General features: G+C 61.2%; 1 protein-coding gene across 1 annotated transcript in view; it reads right to left on the bottom strand.

The window, feature by feature from the left end:
• Positions 1 to 6: 6 nt before the first annotated feature.
• SBK1 (SH3 domain binding kinase 1) overlaps positions 7 to 10,223 on the bottom strand; it is a 12,490-nt gene continuing 2,273 nt past the window's right edge. Inside the window, exons 2-4 of the mRNA XM_085313745.1 lie at positions 2,453 to 2,655; positions 1,805 to 2,007; positions 7 to 968 (exon numbers count right to left, since the gene is read on the bottom strand). Coding sequence (XP_085169871.1) covers positions 180 to 968; positions 1,805 to 2,007; positions 2,453 to 2,648 — 1,188 coding nt within the window. The 5' untranslated portion in view covers positions 2,649 to 2,655 and the 3' untranslated portion in view covers positions 7 to 179. The remainder of the gene's footprint in view (positions 969 to 1,804; positions 2,008 to 2,452; positions 2,656 to 10,223) is intronic.

Raw genomic sequence — 10,223 nt, 5'->3', positions numbered from 1 at the left:
TTTTTGCTTTGGGAGACACGAATCCCAGTCCCTTTTCCTACCGCAACCAAAACTAAAACCCTGGGCTAGCCCTCTCCCTGCAGGGCAGGGCGCAGGGACAGGCTGACATGGTACCCGCGGGCCGCCCGGAGCGGAGGCGCGCCGCGCTGCGAGGCAGCCGCGGGCCGCCCCCGTCGCCGTCAGACACAGATCTCTATTGCTGTGGCCAGGACCATCTGCCCTTTGCCTTTGTCCTGACGTCCGTCTGTCCTGCTCGTCGTCCCCGGGGAGGAGGCGCCCGGCTCGGAGCCGGCGAGCCGGGGGCCGCTCCCTTCGGTCAGGATGGTCCTCTTGAGCGGCGTGGGGGTGCAGGAGCTGGGCGTCTCGTGGCGGTGGGGGCCGCTGGCGAGCTTGTCTCCGGCGTGCTTGCGGGAGCGGTAGGAGGGCCGACGGCGCACCTCGGACATCAGGTCGTACTTGATGAAGTAGAAGACCTCTTTGATGGGGCAGCGCTTCTCGGGGTCCAGGGCCAGCAGGCGCTGGAACATGCGCAGGGCGTTGTCCGTGAAGCGGCGCCACTGCGAGGGCAGACCCGCCAAGCGCCCCTTCTGCCACCGCACAAACTCCTCGAAGAAGGTGTCCGAGGCCGAGGCCGCCTCCCAGGGGAAGTTGCCGGTGAGGACGCAGAAGATGAGCACCCCGAAAGCCCACACGTCGATGCTGGTGTCCACGGTGAAGCCCTCGGCCCGGCCGGCCTGGCACACCTCGGGCGCCGTGTAGGGGATGGTGCCGCTGATGCGCTTGACCCGGCAGCCCACCTTGCGGGTCATGCCGAAGTCGGCCAGTTTGACGCGGCGGCAGTCGCGGTCGAAGAGCAGCACGTTCTCCGGCTTGATGTCGCGGTGCACCAGGTTCTTGGTGTGCATGTAGTCCAGGGCCAGGCCCAGCTGCTGCACGCACCGTTTCACCATGTCCTCGGGGAGCCCCACCTGCGGCGGTGGGACACGGAGAGCGTTAGCAGGCACCCTGCCACCACGATCCCCCAGCTCCCGGGYGCCCAGCGGTGGCTATCGAGGCCGTTGGCCCTTTGCTCTGGGCAGGAAGAGCTGCGGGAGCTGCTTCTGGGCTGTTTTTAATCCCCATTTCTCTCCTCTGCTCCATAAGCAACAGCTTCCCCCAGGTAGGGACRGGCCACAAGTGGGGACTGTGTCCCCCTGGCAGGGTCAGAGCCGTAAGGGGCAGGCAGCACACCGTGGGGYTGGCAGTACCTGCACCCCTGTGCCGCCGGCACCCCACAGGCTCCCCCCACGTGCTCTGAGCCCATCTCTCCCCCACGCCACGCTGCCAGCTGACACTGCATCATCGTATTTCCTTTTATTCCTTTTGCACTAAGATTTCATTACACTTCCAATTCAATTAGRTCTGATTTGCGTTGGGATGTTCTCTCTATGTCTCTCCTCCTCGCTCTGTACGACTTCTCCTTTTCCCCTCATTCAATTTTCCAGCCTGCCTCTTCTTTCCTTGCTGCTGCTCTGGCCAGAGAGAAACACCGCATCACACCCTGCAGCAGATCTAAACCACCAGGAGACGTGGTTATGGGTTGTGGGCCCACCTCTGGATGCTGGAGCTCCAGTCAGGGCTGACCGTGCAGTGATGTGTCACCTCCTGCAAAGGCTCCCAGCGGCGCCGAGGCAGGCTTGGCGAGGGGACTCAGCGCCATTACCTCACACCCAGGCTTRGCACATGCAGAGCTCTGCACCCTGGGGACACTGAGCCCTCATGCCCACCCAGGGACCCTGAAATGCCTCAAGCTGGAGGCTCCCACCTGTGGCGGGATGATGTCGAAGAGGTCCCCACCAGGGGCGTACTCCTGAGCAAAGACGTAGCAGTCCTCTGTCTCGAAGACCACGTCAAAGACCTTGATGATGAAGGGGCTGGAGGAGAGCGTGTTGGTGATGCTGAACTCACGTAGGAAGTTCTTCAGCTTTGTCTTGCTCTTGTTCACAAATTTCAGGGCCATCTTAGTGCCTGTGGTGGGGAGAAGGCCGGCATGGATGTCAGTGCCCAGACTCTGCCCAGGGCACCACTGAAAGGCAAAGGCATCTGCCCTGGGCATCCRCCGGGACAGGAGCTGACATGCAGCTCACAGAATCACACAGGGTTGAAATCTCTGTGTCATCTAGTCCATGCCTTGGCTACAGCACGAGGCACCTAGAGCATGTTGCCCAGGACCCTGTTAAGGCAACTTTTGATTATTCCCAAGGATGGAGACTCCACAACCTGTCTGGGCAACTCATTCCAGTGCTCAGTCACTCTGCCGAACTGGGAAGCAGTAAACCCACAGAGCTGGGTGCAACCCCTCTGCTTCCAGCAAGAGCGTGCAAAGCCCCGCAACTGCACCTGCTGCACCGACCGGAGATGGCGCCGGCAGGCGGCCTCCTCCCCGCGCCAGGGCCCCGTCCCCGCGACTCACCTGTGCTTTTGTGGGACACCAGGTCCACCTTGCCGTAGGTGCCCTTGCCGAGCTCGCGGATGAGGTCGTAGTGCTTGTTGATGTCGGTGCCCGAGAGGGTGCGGATGGCCAGCGACTGCATGTCTTCGGTGATGAGGGGCACCCCGCAGCAGGCCAGCTTGCGCGACGGCTCCTGCTCAATCGAACCCGCACTCATGGTTGTGCTGCAAAGCAGAGATGTGTCATGACCTCTGCGGGGAGAACGAGGCCAACTCATCCCCGGAGCGCCCATAGCACGCGCCRGGCCAGGCGGCCTCGGCAGGTCTCGGGCTGGGTACCGTAAAGCCACGGAAGTAGGTGCCAGGCTCCTGGGGTGGCATGGAGCAGACACCCCGGTGTCTGCTTAGTGCCAGCACCTCTCTTGATACCTCGCTGCTGCTTCCCTGCTGTTTGCCAGCCCCTCCAGGCTGTCCCGCAGCTTGGAGAGGCAGTTCCAGCATTTCCAGAGACCGCGACCGTGCCGGGCACCRATGGGCCGGGCCTCGTGGCTGACCGCGGCCCTGTGGGCACGTGGCCCTCTGAGGCTGGGGGGGTTCATCGGGCAAAGCAGGACGCGAGGGCTTAGGGCACGGCAGAGCCGCGCCGCCGCTCACAGCGATTATAGCCAGGAGGGCAGAGGCGCACGCACGCACACGCACACACGATTTCCTCAGTCCTGCTGCGTTCCAGCAACTGCCCGGGATGGGAGCAGAGGCTCGTAGGTGCYGGGGAGCTCCCGGCGCCGTGCACACTGCGCACGCTGGCGGAGGGAATTACCCTCCCAGCGTTTGCTCTGCAACCCGCGCGGGATGGACAGCAGCGCCTGAGAGCATGGGGCATGTTCAGGGTGCTGGGGTGATGGGGGGCAGCGCTGCGGGTGCCCACCGCTCCGCCAAGGGGGAAGCTACAGCTCTGCAGTTAATCACTCCATTATATAACTTTGACCATCTATCAGCACCGGCTCTTTCGGCTTTCCGCTGCTAAAGGGTTGGTCTCGCTCATGCAGAGGGCATCTGCAGATCAGCAGCATGCAGACAAAACCCGCTGATGTTCCTCGTTCGTGACATACTACCAGCGCTTCTCCCTTTTTGATTTTTTTTTCTTTTTTTTCTTTTTGGTTTTTTTTTTGCCCTTGGAAGCCAAAGCAGATCTGGTTCTCAGGGCTGAGCCTCAGCTCCCGCTTGCACACACTTCCCAAAAGGGCAGGTGGGTGAGTGCAGATGTGCCGGGCCTGAGACAGGCTCCGGCAGCCAGGAGATCGCGGCACACAAAGGCAGAGCTGCTGGAGCCCCGGGAGCCTTTGCACAGCGGCAAGCGCAAGATGAAAAGCAGCCAGCGTGCGGAGTCTTAAATAGCAAAATACCCTGCTGTGCCAGTAAGTTTTCATTCAGAGGAAGCAAGGAGCAGGATGGAGCCGGGCTGCACTGAGCTGCCTCCAACACAGTYGCAAGCCTCTGCCCTGCAAGCGCATCTGCTCCCTGGAGAGCGCAGGGCCTTCGGCAGAGATGCCCCGGAGCCCACAGCACCCCAGGAACACGGCGAGCTCCTCTCYCCCCCTGTCCTGCCTAGGAGACGGGTCTGCACACATGGGAAAAGCCCAGCGAGATACCAAACCAGCCCGCCAGGTCGCTGGCCCGCAAGCCCCCTGCGAGCCCTTCCTGCCACCCCGATACGACGCAGTGAGCGGCGGCCCCACCGAGCCTCCACGGAGCTCTGGCCCGGCGCCGATTTGCAGTGGAGCAGKTTATGATGCAGAACTGTATTTCCTTTAAAGGAGATTAGTGCACAYRCACRCACTCACACTGCTGTCCCAGAACTGCACCAGTGCTGGGGGGAGGCTAGCAMAAGACCCGCTCAAACCCATCTCCGGTCTGCTTTCAGCACGTGAAACACGATGAGGAGAGGAGCTCTGGGCTCCCGTGCATCTGCTACAGCTTCTGCAGGTTTCTCCCTCCTTAGTCTTTGAGCAGAAGCGCAGGGACCACAGTACAGACACGTCTGAGCTTTGACTCAGCCACCGTGCCAGAGCTGCAACAAAACCAYGCCAGGATCCCCTCGGACTTTGCTTAGGCAGCCGCACTGCTTTCCATCATCCCAAAAGAGCATGTAGCCGGAGCCTGCTCCTCCTCTGAGCCGTCCCACCGTCCAAGCGTCTGCACAAAGCAGAGCAAAACTGTCCRGTGCCAGCTCACACCGCACTCGGCACCGGCAGGAGCACTTACTCAAGGYGCCCTGAAGAAGCAAGTCCTGAAAGGTTGGTGGGAACACGAGTGCTCGGTGCTCCAGGAATGTTTGCAAAGAATATCTCTTCCTTGATGAAGATGACTGCTTTTTATTTTCTATCAGATTGACAAAAATCATGGGATAACAGCAGAGCAGGAGCCGTTATATATTTAGACTTTTAATGCGGTGTCCTACCCGCCCCCCCCCAAAAAAAAAAACACACTCAAAATTAATTCCACTTGCCCTGGATACAAACAGCGCCCCTCAGACAGGAACGGTGCCGGGACCCGAGCTGAGCGCTCTGCAGTCAAAGCACAAGCAGGGAGAGCAAAGGACGAGAGCCCGGCTCCGGCGTGCCCGGCAGCCGCGTTCGGCCGAGCGGGAGGCGAGGGGCTCGTTCCGCAGCGCGCGTCTCGAGGACTCCCCCGCAGCGGGGCCGCGGCCGCTGAGCCTACGGCAAGCCTCGGAGAGGGCTGCGGAAGCGGCAGCTGGTTGCGGGAGGCTCCGCGGGCTGAGAGCCGCTGCGGCGCAGCTCTGCCCTTTCCGTGAGGGACGCCATGCAGAGGGACCGTGGCCGATGCCCGCGGCCAAGCCCGGAGCACCAGCAAAGAGAGAGGCTGGAGGACACCCAGTAGATAGGAGCTACAGCAATGAGATAAGGAACACTTGAGCTAAACCTCAGCACGCAGAAAAAACTGCGGGGAAAGAGGTGGAGCCCCGAGTGCTCGGGACATTGCAACGGCACGGGGAGATGCAGCGCAGAAGCCAGCGCTGGCAGGCAGGGTCGGAGAGCTAAAAGGGCTTTTCTGTTTCTGGACTCGGTGATAAATCCCAACTAGGAACCGCCACAGGAACCACTGCTTTGGCATAAAGCTAACTGCCCATCTGTCTCCAGGAGAAAACAGTGCCAGAGACTTCAAGGAAAGATGCTGAACACCCATGAGGCACCTAGCAGGGCGATGCTCTGTCCCAAGAGTGAAGTCCTCCTCACCCAAGTGTTTTAGCAGCTTGTGCCCTGAAGCAGGAGACCAGGGAGACCCTCTCACACGTTCTCCACCTAAATTAAGCCTCAGCTCCAAGTGTCCCTCATTTCTTTAAACTACTAACATTTTGCATGCTGTCTCTCATCCCAGAGTAGATCTCGATTTTATAATTTTTTTTTTTCTTGGGAAGTTGGGTGGAAAATAGAAAAGGAACTTCAACATCATGATGTTCCAAAAATGTATCAGCTTGACTCATAAGATCTTCAAAGCAGCTCATCTCCATAGTGTTTTATTGGCCTTCCTAAAGAGAAGCACCATKTTAGCGTCTTGTTATTGGAGGTGGAGGTGGATTAGCACAGAAGCTAAATGGATGCATGACTAAAAACAGCTCCCAGGATCCTGCAAGAAGAATTATGTCTACACTTGAATTTACAATCATGCTTGTCAATGTCTGTTAATTAACCTGTGTTGAAATACAATTATTCAAGTCAGCAAAAAAAATTTTTTTAATGCCTATGGGATAGAGGAGAGAGGAAATGGAAGGGCTGCCTACTCTTTAAAAGATTTCTCTAAGTCAAGGAGTATTCGCTTTTTCCCTCTGCTAAACCTGGCTTCAGCTCCCTACTGCTTGTTGGGTTTTTCTAGGCTGTTTTGCAGAAAGCTCCTTTCCGATTTTGCACACACGTGACCGGAATGGAGAAACGGTCCCATCAGAAATGAGTGTCCTTTGCCACACGCGGACGCGACGTCTCCCGTGCCTCTAGCCCTCTACTTTTTGCCTTTTCTTTTTGCTAACGGGGTAGGACCTGCTTTTGCAACAGCCTCCCGGAGGCGTGTGTCTCGGCACGGGCCGCTGCGCCTGYGCGCGCTCGCTCCTGGCCGCGGGGCCGGGCGCCCCGGGCGCCCCGTTGCAATGCTGTATTCCCCGACGGCTTTTCTGGCCTCAGCGCCCGGCTGAAGCAAACGCAGCGTCCCAAGGCAGCCAGGAGCAGAGCGGAGTGGAAGGAGATCCCCCCACCGCAGCCTCCTGCTCAAGTTTGCCAAGGCACTGAGATGGAAACACACTGCAGGAGATACTYGGATTAGATAAAATTCCTCAGAAACCCCGAGGAGGCTCCAGCAGAGCCTCGTGGTGCGCCAGGGTGAGGCCCGCTGGGCGCCCAGGCAGCCTGCCAGGCAGCAACCCTCGGCTCCCACGGCCCTGGCCCGGGGCACCCACAGGGTGCTGCCGGGGGCCCGGGTACCACCACCAGCTCCGGGACAGGCCCTCAGCTCCAGCCAGCTTCACCGTTTCCCAGGTCCCGTTCAGCCACCCAGGTTTAGTTCCATTTTGAAACCATTGCAAAAGATAAGGGCTTTATCCCCATTTTTTTTTTTTTTTTTTGCTCCAGGTTTCTTCTCCAAGGAGCCTTTACAAACATTTGTTCTCGTTCCAGATCAGAATCTCTCCAAGATGTGCTGACCTTTCTCTGCCCAGCTCAGGAGCCATAAAAAGAACTKGGAAGGGGAGCTCGGGAGGCGAGGGCAGAGGTTCCCGAGCGCGGGCCGGCCCTGGCGGGAGGCCGGGGAGGGCACACGGAGACGGCGACCTCCAGCTCTGCGGCCGGGGCTCGGCCGTGCCCCGCGGCAGCCGGCCCGCCGCAGCGATACGCCGCGACGGGGACTCCCGCCTCGCGGCAGACGCTCCCGGCGCGAACGGAGAGCGTGGAGATSAGCGGGCACGCGCACGCTGGGTGGGCTTTGCGTTTCTATTTTGGGCATCCCCAGCCTCCTCCGTTTCTTTGGAGGAAGGGTAACGGGAACGGGGAGCGGGAACGGGCCGTGCTGCCGGCGCGGAGCCGCTCGCGGGGTTGGCGGCCCGGGGCAGAGCGCGGGAGCGCCCCGGGCGCACGGCACCACGGCCGCGCCGCGGGGGACAGAAATTGGGGGGTTCCTAGCAGAGGACCTGGGCGCTCCTCGCTGCACGCTTCCAGGGTGGATGCCACCGCGCCGGGGCCTGGCTGTCTCCTCTGCCGTCTTTTACGCAGCAAACCGGGGAAAACGCCGAATCCCAGCGGGACACRGTCCTCGGGAAGGAGGGTCCTGCCAAACCGCTTGCCATGGCGCTCGTTACTGCAGGATCACGGTAACACATCCCGCTCCGCTGCTGTCCCGACCTGAAATAGTGCTGGGATTATATGACCACAGAGCCAATGCCATTCCCGGGGAAGGGAAAGAGAAGAAAAGATTTCCACCCGGCTCTCAACGACCACGAACGCCGCGGGGCACGGGGAGCCTGTTCTGCCCGAGAAGGGGAGCACGCGCCGCGAGCTGGGGACGCCTTCGGCCCAGCTTCGGGGCGAATAAATCAGCAAAAAGCCTCAGCTCGGAGGGAAGCGCAGCGGGAAGGAGGTGGCCCTTCTGCGCCCGCCGTGCCGCGCCAGCGCGGCCCCCGGCACCGCGGGCGCTGCGAGCTGGCAGCGACGGTGCCACGGCCCTGCGTGCCCCGCGGCGAGGGCGGCCCGTCGCTGCCTGCTGGCAGCTCGCGCCGCCGCCGTGGCCCCAAGTTTTTTCCCCTACTATTCAGCTGAAAATTGTTCTCTGTTTAAGCTTAAGCAGCGTTTATCTCATTGAGGAAGGAGGATAATCCACCCACTTCTTCCTCGCTCCGTGCCGCGTATTTATAGCCAGCCGCYCCGTCTCCCGTCGGCAGCTGCCTCTCCTCTCCCGGGATTGCTGCGCCCGGCGAGGAGCCCCACGGACGCGGCCGGCAGGAAGGCGCGGGGACAGGGACGGCAAAGCAGGATGGTTTCCTGGCCCGGCAAGCGGCGCCGCATGGCACCGCGCGCTYTCCCTCCGGGCGCGAGCAGCCCCGCGTACATCAGCGCTGCCAATAAGTAATTGGCAACTCATTAACGGCAAATTGAGAGGAGCAGAGGCCGCGGGAGGAGAGCTGCCCCGGGTGCCCGGCAGAGGCACGTGCTGGTGAAGCGGCTGCTTGGAAATTAAAGAGGGAAAGGAAGGGAAAAAAAAAAAAACCCTTCCAGCCACAGGCAGGGAACTAGAGGTCAGAAAAACGTCCCAGTTATTAAATGGAGTGAAAGGATTTGGGGCTGAGCCCGACGCACAGATCTCTGCAAMAAGACAGCGCGCGCAGACGCCCGGCGAGGGGCCGGCCGGGCCGGCTCGGGGGCGCCCGCGTCCCCTTCCCCGCGACCGGGCAGGCAGCAAAGGCAGGAAAACAGAAAGGCAAATAAGGAGCCGGAGCTCTCCGCGTCTCGGCCGGGCCGGCCGGAGAACGGCTAAAGGCAGATCCGGCCTGGCTCCGGCTCCAGGCTGTGCCGGGGCAAGCAGGAAAGGGAAGAGGAAGGGGGGGGRAAGCAAGGAAACAACCCGCGGGCCAGAGCTGTTGTCGGAGTCTGTGCAGAGACAGGTTTCTCGTTCCAGAGGGGGAGAAATTAAAAATCCCGGGCAACGGGGCCAGCGCGGCGCGCACGCTGCCATCCCCTTGCAGCCGGCCCGGCCGCAGCACTTGGATTTTGCGGAGCTTTTAGTTTTTTTTTTTTCCCTGCACCCAAATCCTCTGGGTGTTCATTAATTGCGGCGTGAATGAAATCAGTTCCCAGCGAATAACAGAGCTCCTCCGCCATTCCCTGGCACGCCGCAGGCCCCAGCGCTTCGGGAGCGYGGCCGCGGGCGGCCTTTGGAAAGGAGGGGAGGTCGCCGCGTCCTCGTTTCCTGGCCGGAGGAAACTGAGGCACAAAGAAAGGAAGCGGCTGCGGAGGCTGCGCGACGAGGCGCAACCAGGAACAGAACCGGGCGTCTCGGTTCTGCCCCCGTGGCACCCTGCTCCCGCCGCGAGAAGCCCTGCCCCGGGGCAACCCTGGTGCAGGATTGATGCTGCCGCCTCCAAAGACTCGCTGCAGCATCTCGCTGTGCCAAAGGAGAGCCCAGCCTGATGCCTGGTGGTGGAGAACAGGTAGCCTCCGCCCCCAATAGCTGCCACAGGTCTGAAGGAGACACCACCACCACCACCACCACGACCACCACCATCGGGACCTCCTGGCTTTGGTGGAGGAGCTGCTCCAGGTAGACAGCTGCAGGCTCTCCATGGGTCGTATCCTGAACCCAAGAGAGGGCTTGTGCTGGGAGCCTCAGCCATCACTTGCCCTCCGAGTCATCCTCCAAGCTCACGGGCTTGGAGGTCACCAACTGGCCRCCGCTCAGCTCCGCCCCAGGGAAGAAGGGGAAGCACTTCCAGAGCCCACCTGGGCAGGGGATGACGCTAACGGAAGACCAGGCAGCCAACCCGGCCACGCGCCCTCAGGCAGCGGGTCCGCAGCCAAGGGCACGAGCGCGGCGCGCGAGGCGCCCGGTTCCCGTGGGCCCCCCGCACCAACAGGCTCCGAAACCCTTCCGCTCTACGTTGCTTCCTAACTACGAGCTGAGCTGTCAAAGTCATTTCAGCGCGAGCGCTGAGCTCCCCGGCTCCGGCACGGGCAGGCGGCAAGACCTAGAAACCAGTTCGCATCGCTCCGCGCTCAACGCGTCGATGCGGCCCGACCGCC

The sequence above is a fragment of the Rhea americana genome, unplaced genomic scaffold (assembly GCF_003343005.1).
Source record: "Rhea americana isolate MKP2758 unplaced genomic scaffold, rheAme1 scaffold_394, whole genome shotgun sequence".
Classification (NCBI taxonomy): Eukaryota; Metazoa; Chordata; class Aves; order Rheiformes; family Rheidae; genus Rhea; species Rhea americana.
The sequence above is the reverse complement of the archived record's forward strand: the minus strand, read 5'-3'. Positions and strand labels throughout refer to the sequence as shown.